At 24.1% G+C, this 15,555-nt stretch overlaps 1 protein-coding gene across 1 annotated transcript in view; it reads right to left on the bottom strand.

Annotated features, from left to right (window-relative positions):
- The window catches only part of LOC134833266 (uncharacterized), a 79,699-nt gene extending 65,186 nt beyond the window's left edge, over window positions 1-14,513 (bottom strand). The window contains exon 1 of the mRNA XM_063847529.1: window positions 14,111-14,513. Coding sequence (XP_063703599.1) covers window positions 14,111-14,486 — 376 coding nt within the window. The 5' untranslated portion in view covers window positions 14,487-14,513. The remainder of the gene's footprint in view (window positions 1-14,110) is intronic.
- Between the last annotated feature and the right edge of the window lie 1,042 nt (window positions 14,514-15,555).

Raw genomic sequence — 15,555 nt, 5'->3', positions numbered from 1 at the left:
TTTTTTTTTTCATGAAAATTCAACTCCCACAAACAATTTCTCTTCAATAAATACAATTTTCAGCATAAAATTCACTTGTAGCCAAACCAATAGAACAAAATTTATGCAAATTTCCGATAATCTCTTCAAATCAAATCCATCCGAAATCCCGCAATTCTCTCTTTACTTGCTTTTGTCTGTCTGTCAATTCAACAACAACGGAACGCCTGTTATTCAAAAATCGATCAACTTCCGCCTTTCAATAGCACGAATGAATGCCTTTTGTTTCAAGCAGCGACGACGACGAATGTAAAGTAGGTAATATTGATTTTCCACTTTTCCATGCGATACGACACCATTAACACATATTTACAAGCATGTTTCTTGTCTTTCCTCCGCATCTTCCTCGTTGAGCACACATTTCAACCCAGAGGTATATTTCATTCATGCTGACAGCTATCTCGAACATACACACGATCGGTTTGGAGGAGCGGCGCGCGTGAAGGAAAGTTCAGCGATAAATTATTTGATCCATCTGTGTCTGTTTCGTCGTTCGAGTTAAAGAGGAGAATCGACAAATTTTTTGATGTATGGCAAAAGTTCAATTTTTGAATTGTTTCGTCGTCCCAGTTCGGGGAATAATCTGACACCGAATGCCATAACAAATTTATGTCGACTGGGCATCACTTTAACAAATTGGCAAAATTAACATAAAACAATTTGTTTCTGCCCCGAAATTAATTCATGAAGCTCTCCATTGATCGAATCAATTGCTTGTAATTAATTTCTCCGCCTCGTATTTATTTTTCATTTAATATTTATCACATTGTCGCTTTGATTGCACAATTCTGTCGGAAAACAACAAATTATATGTGGGACGTGATCATCCGTTATTTTTCTTAAATTTTTTTTCAATTCATGTTTCGTCGTACGGAAAAAGAAAGAACTTTTTCCTCGCACGTACAGAATGTAAATATTATGTGGTGCAATTTAACTAAATCCAATATAATTGCAATATGTTTCATTTTTCCCTAAGCTCGAAGTATGCAACGCGCATTACTTTTGCCTTTGTGCAAAATTGAAAACGAACAAAAATTATTTTTTTTTGCTACGATGGGAAAAACATTGAATTGAATTGCAGTTGGTTGGATATTTATATGGCGGGACGTATAATGGTATTGAATACGAAACAAAAGTACGGAAACGTGCAATGGTTTTAGTTTTGGTTTTGAATTAAAAATAAAGGGGTATTTTAACATCAAATGGAGTTAAATTAACAACTTTTTGGGTGAATTTTTATTTATTTATTTTATTATTTTTTTTTATAGAAATTTATGACAAAAATTAATTTAAAAAAAATAAAAAAAAAAACAAATAAATAAAATTAATTAATTAAAAAATAAATTAAATAGAATTTAATTATTTAATTAAAAAATGTTAAAAAATTTAAATTGATATAAATTTAATCCTTTTGGAGAAAAAAAATTTAAAAAATTGGAATAAGAAAAAATAAAATAAAAAAAAATAAATTTAAATATTTTTTTTTGCCATTTCATTGAGTAAAATTTAAAATCTCAATATATATTTATTGAAACAAAATTTTTTTCTCCAAACTGATTAAATTTATATCATTTTATTTTTTTTACATTTTTTAATTAAATAATTAATTAATTAAATTTTATTAAAAATTTATTTTTTTAATTAATTAATTTAATTTATTTTTATTTATTTGCATTTTATTTTTTTTTAATTTTTAAATATTTTTTAATTAAATATATTTTATGAAATAAAAAAATTAAATAAAGATGTAAAGTTTACATCGAAGGTATTAATTTAACACCTTAAGATAAGAATTTAATACCTTAAAATTTAAATTTATTTCTTCAAAGTTTGATTTTAATTCTCAAAACTATAATTTAAAGCTTAGAAATAATTTTGAAAAGACAAAACTCAGATTCTAAAGAGGTAAAAATTACTCCAAGGGTGTTAATTTAACATCTAAATGATAAAATTCAAAACTTCGATGTTGAAATTTAGCATTTTAGAGATTAATTTTGCTTCTTAAGGATTGTATTTAAGTGCTTATAAAATTATTTTTACATGAAAATTTGTTTTATTTAACAACTAAGAGCTTAAAATAACACCCAAAGATGTTAATTTAACTCCTACTGAAGAAAATTTCCTTTAAATAATTTTTTTTAATTTTTCAAAATTAAATAATTACTTTGAAAATTTTAAAATAATTCTTTAAAGGTCAATTTCATTTTTCAAGAAATTATTTTAAGCCCCAAAACTGTTAAATTAACTCCTTTTCTCATCCTAAAACTCCCCAAACGATGAAAACAAAACATTTTTTGCCAAAAATTTGTTTAATTACTACTGAAATCCACAAAATCATCGGTTTTGCTGCGTTCGGTTCTCGCCTTGTGCTGAACTACTTTCGATGCACATTCAAGCCAAAAAAAAAAGTTCGTAACAAGCAAAAAACTTGCATAATTTTATTTTATTTACAATCGATATGCGAGTTTATCCAAATTGGATTCGATAAATTTCGTGTACGTGTCTCCTTTTCTCTCCTTCCAAGAACGGAAATTTTCTCTTTCTCTCTCTAAATAAATAAAAATTACTTCCTCGTGTCGTCACTCGTTTTTTTTTGTTGTCGTGTATTTGCATTAAGCATTACTTAACGACGAAAGCGACATGGAAATTGATTGACAATCGAAAAAAAAAACGGCAAAACATTGTTGACATCAAGAAGAACAAGAGACGGGACAAGGAAGAATAAAATAAATAATAAAATGATGACAAACAACAATAACATGAAATAAAATATATGTGTGACGAATGGAAATGTGAATCAATAAATCATGCACAGAAATATTTTATTATTATTTTGCTTTGTTGGCGTTGCTGTTGCCGCTGCGATGAAATGAAAGGAAATTACTCTTGAATTTGAATGTAGTGAATAAAAAAAACTTATGTCAAGCACATGTTGGTAGTAAATGGCAAAGAGAAATTTATTAAACGATGATATTTGATTTTTTTGTGAAATTTTTTTTTAAAGAAAAGATAATAAAAATTATTTTTCTTTTTTTAAAATTAAAAAAAATATAAAAAAAATATAAAAAAAATTTAAAGCTAAATTAAAGATAAAAATCGATAAAAGTAAATTTTTTATTTAAAAAAATATAAAAAAAAAATTGCAAAAAAAATATTTTTTTTTGTAAATTGAAAAAAAAAATATAACTAGGTATTTATTTTTTTTAAATTTAAATAATTGAAATAAGTTTAAAAATATTTTTTAAATTTATTTTTAATTATTTTTTTTCATAAAATAAAAAAAATAATTAAATAAACAACAAAAATAATTATTAAAAAATATCTAAAAATATTTTTAAAAAAGTTTATTAAATTTAAAATTCATAAATAAATTTATTTAAAAGTATTTTTTAGTTTTTTTTTCTAAAATTATTTTTTTTATTGTTAATTAATTAAAATTTCTTTAATTATTTTTTTTAATAAATTTATGAGTTTTATGAAAAAAAATATTTTTTAAAAAATAATTAAAAATAAATTTAAAAAATATTTTTAAACTTATTTCAATTCTATAAATTTCAAAATAAATAAAAATAATTATTTTAAAAGTTTTTTTTCAAAATTAACAAAAAAAAATTTTTTTTTAAATTTTTTTTAATATAAAATTTATTTTTATCTTTAATTTATAAAAATTTATAACTTTTAATTTTTTATATATATTTTTTTTTAGTTTTTAAAAACAGAAATAATTTTTAAAAAAATTATTTTAAAATAATTCTGAATTAAAATCTATAAAATTTTTCATTCCATAAGAATTTTATTGCTCAATATTCTGATTCAACGAAAATTTTAAAATTTAAATCAAGAAATTCCCTTTGCTTTAACATCAAAAGACCCCTTTTGCACTCGTGTTTGCTACTCGAATTTCTAAAACGGAATAGCATAACACCTTGCAAAAACATTTACTTCCATCCACTTAATTATGCATTTTCTTCCTCTTCTTTACCTTTTCACCCTTTGAATGGTTACTTTGCGGAACTCACAGAGGGAGAGAAAAAGAAAAAAAAATAAATGAAAAATAACATCCAACATTAAATGCACATCCTAAGGAAAACACTTAAACACCAAATATTATGATAAAGCACACAACCGCCAGTCGCTCGTCTTCATGTTTCTTCAAGTACATCATGCATCGTCGAGTCGTAGACCGTTCTCAAGAAAGCGGCGGCGGCAAAAAAATCAACTTGCAAGCAACAACAAGCCAAGCACTATTATTATGCTTTTAAGTGATTCTTCACTTTTTAGCTTCCTTTTTGACTGCTGTTGTTGATGATGATGGTAATCGTACACACACGCGAGAACAAGCTCAATTTATATGCAAATAAAATTCTTTGCAATAAATTACGTCTTTTCTCTCGTTTTCTCCCCGTGTCGCTTTGTATGAATGCTTCTTTTTGTGTGAAATAAATGGCAAAGTCGTCGGATCACTTTCAACTATAATTTTTCCGGAAATTAGAAAATTAATCAATGAATGAAGTTTTTAACCAACATGTTTTTTTTTTGTCGAACGCTCACGAATGAAAATTAATTTACAAAAGTTTAAAAAAGGGAAAAAGTTATAAATAGAGTCGTTTATTGATTTATATTGCGTTGCGTACAAGAAAATTAAAGTCAGGGATGGAATTAAAAATTTAAGTATTAAAAAAATTTAAGTACCTAATTAAAAAAAAAATAATTTTATGAATTTTTTAAATTTTTTAAAATTATAAAAATAATTTTATTTAAAAATTTTAAAAACTTTAAAAATTAAAAAATTATATTAAATTTTACCAATTATTTAATTTTTAAAATTTAATTAATTTTTTTATTTAATTAAAATTTAATAAAATTTAATTTATTTTACTTTAATTTGTTTAAAAATATTTTTTTAAATATTAAAAAATAAATTAAATATTTTTTTATCTAATTAATTAATTTTTCAATTTAATAAATACAATAAATTAAATTTAATTAGGTATTTATAAATAATTTTTTTTTTAATATAAAAAAATAAATTAATTATTTTTTTTATTTAATTAATTCAATAAATTATATTTAATTATTTTTAATAAATATAAAAAAATTTTAAATTTTTAAATAAAATTACAAACTTTTAAATTAATTAAAATATTTTAAATTTTAAACTAATATTTTTGTCAACTAAAAATATATGAAAATTCCAAAATTTTTGAAGTTAAAAAAAAAATAAAAATATTTTAAAATAATTAATTTTTTAAATTAATTTTAATAATATAAATATAAAATAAATAAAAAATAAGAAATTGAGAAAAAAAAATTTTTAATTGAAAAAATTAATTTTTTTATTTTTTTTTAAATATTTTATAAAATATTTAATTTTTTTTATATAAATTTATATTTTATTTCAAAAGAGAATTTGCTCATTTTTGAACTCAGTCTCTGTCAAGAGTAAAAAAAAGGAAAGACGACTCACAACATTTTAATACATGTACTTGCACGGATAATATTAACAACAACATTATCCGGCGATTGAAAAGTTAAATTTTTCGCAAAGTATCGGCAGCAGAAAAAAAATACATTTTCAAACTTTTGATCGAATATTTTGCAAATTATATTAAATAAAATAGCAAGTTTGATTGATTTCCAAGCAAACGAGCGACCATTATTGGATAATGTGAGGAATTTTGTTGCGCGTGTGGTTTGAGCTTTTTCGAAAATAAATACAAAATGTTGCTGTAACAAGGCTCAGTTATAAAGTTAAACAAACTACAAAATTTCCGAACTTTTTTCCATTAATTCCTCTGTAAAAACGTGTGTTTTATTGATCTTCCTGTTTGTCGGAGGGAAAATGTCCCGTAAAATCAGGAGATACTATCACGTTCCAGATTAAATTTTAAAACTATTCTCTCTAATAAAGTAACGAACATGTTCTCCGAATGAATGCGTTACAAGTTTCTATTCACTCGGAGAACACAAAGAGAGACGGACGACCTGTTTGGCTTTCGAGGAAAATTCTAAAAAAAAATCGTTGTACGTTTTCCGTGTTATCTCTCGCTCGATGTTTTTTTTCATTTATTGAATTTAAATGGATAAATTTTTAATTGGAAACATGGAAAAGTTTTCTATGACGGTTGTTTGTTCGTGATTTGTTTGGTTGAAATGTCGAGCCAGGCGTCTCCATTTGATGTTAATTCACGTTTCAATTGATTTAAACATGGATTTAATGTCAATAGAACGATGAAAGAGGTAAATGTAATAAAAAATGCATAAAACATTAAATTTGTTTTTTTAGAAAGCTAAAAAATTGAGACAAGAAAGATTTTTTACATTTAAGGACAAGAAAAATTTAAAAAAAATTAATAAAAAATATTTAAATCATATTTTAATAAGTTTTTAAATTTTTGGTCACGTGGTTCAAAATTTTTTCTAAGAGAAAAAATTATATATTTTTTTTATCTCAAAATCATTTTTACTTCAGATTTATGTTTTATAACCTTTATTCATTAATAAAAAAAATATTTTAAATTATTTTTAAATTTTAAAAAATGATTTTTATTAATTCTTTGAAAATATCAACCCACGTGGTTATTATTTAACAAATTTATCTATACCTAAAATATTTTTTTTCGAAAAAAAAATTATTTTCTTTTTCAGATTTTGAATAAATTGTATCTTAAATTATTTTTTTTAAAAGTATAAGTTATAAGACCTCAAAAAAAATATTTTTTTTCGAAATTTTAGGTCACGTGGTTAAAAAATTTCAAAAAATGTTAGGATTCATTCTTTTGCGTTATAAAAGTTTACAATATATGAAAATTTGATAAATTCAAGACTAAACATCACAAAATTTTTCTTTTACCCTCGAAAAAAATTCGACTTTTATCAAGATACGAATGACCTTTGGTCACGTGGTCTGAAATTTGACATTCAAACCCATTAATATAAAGTACTTTTCAATGTTAAACGATAAAAATGCCATAAAATTTCCAGTTTATCACCCTTCTCCCTTATTTTCTGTCTCCATCGATAGATAAAATCAATGACCTTCCATAAACTAACTTTCATTTAAAAAGTAACAAACTTTCTGTTTTTTCACATTCCGCCCATAGCTACAATCCAAAAGTCGTAAAAATAAGCAATTATATTGAGTTTAATGACGCGCATTCGTAACAATTTTTTTTCAGCAGTTGATTCGATTTACATTTGTAATTTTGTTTACTTGTCCGTTTTTTTTTCGGCGCCCATTCCACAAAATTATTTTTTTTTTATTATTATTTTATTGTTGTTGGTATTATTAATGCTCATGATGATCGCGCCATTCTCATTATTATTACGTTAACATCGGTTAAAATGGCGAGCAAGTCATAAAAACGCAACCGAAAATAGCAACACGCACGTCAACAACAATAACAGAATCCTGAAGCTGACTCACTGAAAGAAACGAACGAACAAAAAATAAAGAGGGACACGCTAATTTGTCAAACAATATTTAATTTTCCCATTCAACAAAATTCACACGCTTCTTGCCATGATGATGATGACGTGTATCGATAAAATGAATGAACAACGAGCGACTCGACTCATGACCGAGAGAAAGGTGAGTAAGAAAAGGTAACAACGAAAAATACAAAAAAAAAAGTAATCGATAATAATTTTGGTGTTGGTTATGTCTTTACATGACATTGGCAGGATGTGTCGAACCAACCTTCTTTTGCGTATGGCTTGGATATGAAGTAAATGCTTGTCATGTAATTGACATGAAAAGTACATTCACTTCATTAAGGCCGGAAACAATTTTTGCTTCTAATTGATCTTCCTTTTTTATTTTGTTGGTAAAATGTGAAAAAAAAATGTTAAAGAAAAGTAGTAATTAGGACTTCAAATTTTCTTGTGACAAGAGGAAGAAAGCCCTATCATTAGAAATAAGTTTAATTTTACCTTGAAGGAGTTTCAATTTGATTCATTTTCATTCTTAACTTTAAGAGTCTCAATTTCAACTTAAAAAGTTTCAATTAAAACTTTGAAGCTCTTTAAGTTGAAATTGAAACTCTTAGAATGGAAATCGAGACTTTTTAGGGTAAAAAATCAATTAAAGAGTCTCAATTTTAACTTCAGAAGTCTCAATTTTAACTTCAGAAGTCTCGAGACTTTTTAGGGTAAAAAATCAATTAAAGAGTCTCAATTTCAACTTAAAAAGTTTCAATCTAAGCTTTGAAGCTCTTTAAGTTGAAATTGAAACTCTTAGAATGGAAATCGAGACTTTTTAGGGTAAAAAATCAATTAAAGAGTCTCAATTTTAACTTCAGGAGTCTCAATTTCAACTTAAAAAGTTTCAATTAAAACTTTGAAGCTCTTTAAGTTGAAATTGAAACTCTTAGAATGGATCTCGAGACTTTTTAGGGTAAAAAATCAATTAAAGAGTCTCGATTTCAACTTCAGAGTCTCAGTTTTAACTTCAGGAGTCTCAATTTCAACTTAAAAAGTTTCAATTAAAACTTTGAAGCTCTTTAAATTGAAATTGAAACTCTTAGAATGGAAATCGAGACTTTTTAGGGTAAAAAATCAATTAAAGAGTCTCAATTTTAACTTCAGGAGTCTCAATTTCAACTTAAAAAGTTTCAATCTAAGCTTTGAAGCTCTTTAAGTTGAAATTGAAACTCTTAGAATGGAAATCGAGACTTTTTAGGGTAAAAAATCAATTAAAGAGTCTCAATTTCAAGTCTCAATTTCAACTTAAAAAGTTTCAATTAAAACTTTGAAGCTCTTTAAGTTGAAATTGAAACTCTTAAAGTTGAAATCCTCTTTCAATATCTTCGTAGACAAATTTAACTCCTTCGAATGTAAATTTAAACCTGAAAACAGGGCAACAGCCTCAAGCAAATCAAACCACTTAAAAATATTTTTTGTACTATTTTTTACCTTCCCCATGTTCGTCTCACTCAATTTTCCGCATGTTTATGTTCCTTTATCGTACGAAGCCCCATAAAAATCGTCTTTATGTTACATTTTTTTCTTCTACGTGCTTTTCACATCTTTTTTTTTCTTTCTTTGTCGATTAGACCCGACACAATCGATTTCCTATAGACGATACAAGTCAAATCAGGTGTATAAACACGAAGAAAAAGGGAGGCAAGAAAATGACAGTCATGTCTTCTTTTGTGTGTATGTAGTTTGCAAAAGTTTATTGGCAAGCAGGCAAAGGCAAACTGGCGTTATTATTAATGATCATGAGACCGACAAAGAAGTAGAAGAAAAACTTTTTTGTGTTAGGTTTTGTTAGGTCAATTATTATTGGCGTTCAACATCGGGAGAAAATTGGGTGCCAAAAAGGGTTTTTTTTGAAGTTAAAGGTTTCCTCATGAGAAGGAATTTTTCGCTCTGTTTGCGTGTCAGATCTTGTTAAAGGTAAAAACGTTTTCTCGCCCATCACGACAACTCAACCAGAAATAGCAACTCTACTCATGACTTTTAATTTTTTCCATCAACTCCTACTTAACTGCTACGGCGGGCAATAAAGCGCACAGCAGGCATACTTGAGACATACTTTTTTTTCTCTTTTTTTGAATAAAATCAAGTGTAGTAACACCCCATAAGGCAGTTTTAGTTTCGGGAAACAACGAAAACGACACAGTTGGAAAAGAATAGGAAGAAAGCACACGCAATAAAATGTGGCATATCATCCAAACAAATCGCTTTTTTACGTTTACGTGTGATAAAAATGCGTGAAAAAAGCGTATGTTGTTCATTTTTTCTTTTCTTTTTTTTGTTTTTGAGTTACTTCATCATTGCGTTATTATTGCATTGTGAAAAAATTAGGTTTCGCATTTGGTAAAAAATTGCGAGATATAGAATTTTGTTCATAATAAAATTATCAAGTTTTGTATATTTTTTAAAAAATATTTAAAATTTTTAAATGGTTAAATATCAGAAAATAAAAAAAATATTTAATAATATTTTTTTTAGAAAAAAATAATATGATGTAAAATATATAAATCAGTAATATTTAAAAATTTATAAAATTTAGTTTAGATTCAAAAATTAAACTACATTTTGAAAAATAAAATTTTATGAAAGTTAAATTTTTTAAAATTAGTAAAATTTTACGAAATTATTTTTTTTAAGATTTTACAAAAATTATTTTTTTTTATATTCGCCAAACAAAATATGCAAATATATCATGAAAAAATAAATAACTCTCACTTCAGAAGGAGTAAAAACGCAATTTGCTCATTGTCTCATTAGTGAAAGAAGAAAAAGAGCCATTCCGATAGAGAACAGCGCTTTGTGTTCTATATTTTAATTAGCTGACTTGGCTCATATGGCCAAACATTTGAAAGATTCATACAAGACTTGTATATGTTTTCGTCCAATCTTTTGATTTTGTAAGTTGGTCTTAAAGAAATAACTTTTAAGTTCAGAACCTTTTGGTCAAAAACGTGATAATTCAGATTTCTTGAGTATTATAGAATATTTTGTTAACATTGAAGTCATAGTCCGAACAATTTATAAATCCGCAACCTTTGGTTATTAAGTTTAGACTTTTGAAAGGCAATGTCATTTTTAATAGTTCAACGTAGTTCCAATGGTTTTTATAACATTTTCTGCCATTACTTATTGATCAGAAACTTCTAAAAATTAAAATTTACCTAAAAATAAATAAAAAAATTAAATTGAAAAAAAAAATTATAAAAATTAAATAAATAATTTAATTAATAAAAAAAAAAAAAAAAAATTAAATAAAAATTAAATTAATATTAAATTAAACTAAATAAATAAATTAATTTAATTTAATTTATTTTATTTAATTACTTTTTTTATTTATTAATTTATGTATTTAATTTAATTTTTTTAATTAAATTAAATTAATTAGTTAATAAATTTTAATAAATAAAATTTTTAAAAAATTAAAAATAAATTTAAAAAAAAATAATACATACCTCTAAAAATATTTAATTATACCTAATTTCATAAAATTTGCAATTCACAAAATTTCTCGCAATTTTTCTTAACTTCGCGAAACACAAACTCCTCACATTTGACTTTACCAACAAAATTCTCCTTCCTCCTTATTGTTGTTTTATTTCACGTCATATTTTCGCACACAAAACAAAAATATTACGTGTTAGTACCTTTTTCCCATTGTACACACGCTAAATTGACAAAAAGTCCGCTCATAATTTTATTATGAGCTGCCTTGCCACGGAAAATTTCATGGCTTTGATTTTATTTCGGCGTTATGCGTTTTTACGAGACGCGACAATCGTTTTTATAAATTTTTGGCGTGTATTTGATCGTGTGTAGACCGAAAATTAATTCATATCGCGGACACACGATAGGTACTTAATAAGCTCCCGCGTGAAAAAACGAAATGTGACGTGCTTGTTTAAACAACATTTGGCTGTTCAAATATGAGCGACCTCAAAAATGTAGTTTGCAGTGTCATGTTAGTTCGTTAATTGTGACTCTGTCGGAAAAAACGAATGAAAAATAAATGAATTTTGACGTTTTGCTTAATTTGAATGAACTTGGTCCTTTCTTCGGGCACGAAAAATGCCCTTGACCCGTAAAAATTTTTCAAGAGGAAAAAAAATTTAAAGATTTTATTTTTTCGCGTCGTCTTGAAGCTCTTTAAAATGATACACCGGAATAATATCATCAGAGAACAAGAAGGTAATGAAACAAATGTTTATGCTAATTTAATTTTATTCAATTTCAGTCATCATCGTCGTCGTCGTCGTCGTTCCATCGCCCGTCATCACCACTCGCATCAACCATCAAAAACTCTCGTATTCTCCTTTTTTCGTTTTCTGTACAAAATTTTCATTCGCACACGACGAAATGACGAAACGACGAATAAATTCAAAAAAAATATATAAAAGCATGAAACGAAAACTCGAAATGAAATGAATGGAAGGCATATAATTTGAATATTCATAATTCTAATTTTTTGTTGCTTTCAGAGATTTTTTTTTCATAGAAGAACTTTTTTTTGTGTTGTGAAAAAGGTAACAATATTTCCGACAAAAGAGGCTTAAAATAGAAATACAAACAAGGGATTTTGAGTGTTTTTTTTATTTATTATTCACTGCTTGATTATTATCGTCCCCATATATGGGCGAAAGTGAAGGTAGGTCATCAAGAGAGAAAAGGTAGATGAACCAAAATGGGGTAAAAATTTAAATATTTTTTTCGTTATCTGCATTTTTTATGATCCGATAAAAATCGAAGGTATAATTAAAAAGTTAAGAAAAGTTATTGTTAACTTAATTCTGAGAAAAAATAGTTTTATTTTTATTTCAAGTAATTTTTTAATAGAAATGTTTAATTATTATTATTATTGACGTAAAAGTTCGAGGTCATGAATTAATTGCCAGACGAGTTTCGTGTAAAAAGTGTCAAAAAATGGTAATTTTTGTAGACTGCCTTGAAAATTTTATTTTTTAGGATTTAATTGAAATTTAATTTGAAGGTTTTAATAATATTTAAATTATTTCAGAGGAAAATGTATTAAAATAGAAAATTTGATATAATAATAATTATTCTTAATATCAAATTAAAATAATTTCAATTTTTTAAAATTTTTTTGAATATCAAATCAAAATAATTTTAAATTTAAAATTATTTTAATTTTTTTTGATATCTTTAAAATTTACTAAAAAAACTCATTTTATGATATCTTTAAAAAAATTAATTACAAAATTAGAATTTATAAAATTCTTAATTTTTTTTATACGACATTAAATGTAAAAAAAATATTTTTTTAATTAAAATTTTTATTTAATTTTAATTTATTTTAATTTAATTTAATTTTAATTTTTATAAAAAATTTAATCAAATAGTTTATTTTTTATTTTTTTTTTATTTTTTTTTATAGGTATTTATCGCAAAAAAAATTAATTATTTAAATTTATTTAATTTTATTCCATTAAAGTTTCAAAAATTTTAATATTTTAATTCTAATGAATATTAAAAAAATAAATAATAATAAAAAAAAAAATAAAAATATTAAAAGAAACTTTTGTAAATATATTTTAAAATTGGAAAAATAAATTTTTAAAAGATTTTTTTCAAGCCATAGTAAAAAATTATAATTTAAAACTTATATTTTTATGAAAATTTATTTCGATTAAATTAATGTATTTCTAATTTTTTTTTATTTTTTCAATTTTTTTTTAATTTAATTTCCTAATTTTTGAAAAAACTTTAAAGTTATCTTAGTCGAAAATTAAAAAAAAATTAAAAATAAATAAAATTAAATAATTTTAAAATTTAAATAAAATAATAAAAAAAAAAATTTTAAAATAAAATTTTTTTTTTTTAAATTAATTTAAATTTTTTTAAAATAAAATTAAATAAAATAATTTTAAATAAAAAACCAATTTAAATTTTAAATAAATAATTAAAATATTATTTGGTTAAATTAATCTTTTTTTCATAATAAATAAATAAATAAAAATTAAATAAACTTTTAAAAATTTTTTATTTTATTTTTGAATTTTTTTTATTTTTCTTTTATGTTTTTAAATAAAAAAAACTGTTTAAACTTCAAATAAATAATTAAAAGTTTTTCTTAAAATTTAAATTTAATTTTTTTATAAGTTTTTCAATAAAATTATTTATAAAATCTCTTATAAATTTTTAAATAAATTCTTTAAAAACCATAATTTTTGAGTTCACTTAAACTTAAACAAACATCCAATTCAACAACAACTACAGCAATAAAAAACACACAACCACACTATTGATTTTCGTTCCAAATTATTATTTTTCTCTCTTTTCCACTTTTATTTTATTTTTTCTGCTTTTGTGTTTACAACATTAACAGCACTTTTGTACTACGACAATAAAGTTTATTATTATAGTCATCATAATAATATTAATAGTAAATCCTTAAAAAAAAGTATCATTATTTGAAAAATACGATTGCGTGACAAACTTCCCTTCACTTTTTTTTTCGAGTTATTTAATTTTATTTTTTCTGTCTCTCTCAAATAAATTTACTTTTTATTAACACCCAATTTTTTTTTTTTTAATTTTTCAATTATCACACTTGAAAAAATTTAATTTCCAGGCTTACCTGAGCGCCCAATCTGCGGAATATTGGTAGATCCAATGCCGCCCTGCAACGACGTCGTAATCGTCGGAATCTCGTCAATCAGTTCGGGATTGATGTTGTTGTTAAAAATGACATCGTCATCCGAGTTGTGAATGTTAATGTTGTTGTTCTCGTTGATGCCGTTGCCATTCATGTTGGGCGGCGGATCGCAACACTCACGATCCGGAAATTCGCTGCCACGAACATTGCCGTACTGCGTTGCCACGAGAATAATTAGCAGGATAAAGAGCCAAATTGAGCTAATTATTGTGTTTGATGTCGCGTAATTGGTGTTTCGCGCGTTCGTTTGACGCGTGGCATCGCCTCCGATAAATTTTATGTATTTTTTGTGTTTCATTTTTTTTTTGTAAATTTTTGTTTCGATTTAATTATTTTTTTTCTCGAGTTTCCGAGACATAAATTTTATTTATTTATTTTTATGTGATTTTTATACAACAATTATCTTCACATTTCTCTCACTTTTGGGTAATTTCTTAACAACAGATGACGATGATGTGTCTTTATTTTACTGCCAAACATTTTATTACACATATTTTATCATCCCGCCTTTTCTTCTCCTTTTGAAAAATTTCAAAAACACACAAATTTTAAGCCTTTTATTACCATATTATTTTAATTATTATGTGTTATGTGACGATGCGTTGTTGTTGTTGTTGTAATTCTACTAAATACTTTTTCATCTCATTTGTCGTCGTCGTCGTGTTTACGCCTGTTTTCCTCATAATAATGTTTTAATCATCATTACGCGTAATTTGTCGCTTTTTAATTCAAAATTTGCTTTTTCATGAGAATCAGTTTTTTTTTCATAAAATAATAAATAATTAACAATACAAAAAATTCACGGAAAAAAAGTTCATTGTTAATTTTCGAACAAAAAAAAAATGTTAATTAACTTTTGACACAGTTCTGAGTTGAAAAATTAAAGTAAAATTAATCTTTGAAAATTTTAAAGGAAAAAATAGAAAAGGAGGGAGGAAGTACAAAATATAATGTAATAAAGATCTATGATCTGTAATAAAAATCATAATTAGCATGAAAATTATCATCCCTTGTTTCTCGTTATTTTTAGCTCAAGGAGTTGAAAATGGATTAATTTTACTCATAAAATTATTTTTAAAAAATTATTTTGGTAATTTTAATTTTTTTTTAATTTTTATGTATTTAATTAATATTTTTAGAATTAAATTTTTTTATTTTTTGATATAATTTAATTTTTTCACTTCTATTTTTAAATTAATATTTTTAAAATTAAATATTTGGATTGAAATTTTAATTTTCAAAAATTAAAAAAAAATTTAAAATTAATTTATTTAATTATTTAATAATTTAAAATTAATTTTTTTTTAAATTAATAAATTAATTTATTTTTTTTTTAATTTTAACCTTTAAAAAATTATTTTTTTAAG

Source organism: Culicoides brevitarsis, chromosome 3 (assembly GCF_036172545.1).
Source record: "Culicoides brevitarsis isolate CSIRO-B50_1 chromosome 3, AGI_CSIRO_Cbre_v1, whole genome shotgun sequence".
NCBI lineage: Eukaryota > Metazoa > Arthropoda > Insecta > Diptera > Ceratopogonidae > Culicoides > Culicoides brevitarsis.
Note: the sequence above shows the minus strand (reverse complement) of the source record. Positions and strands in the feature narration are given on the sequence as shown.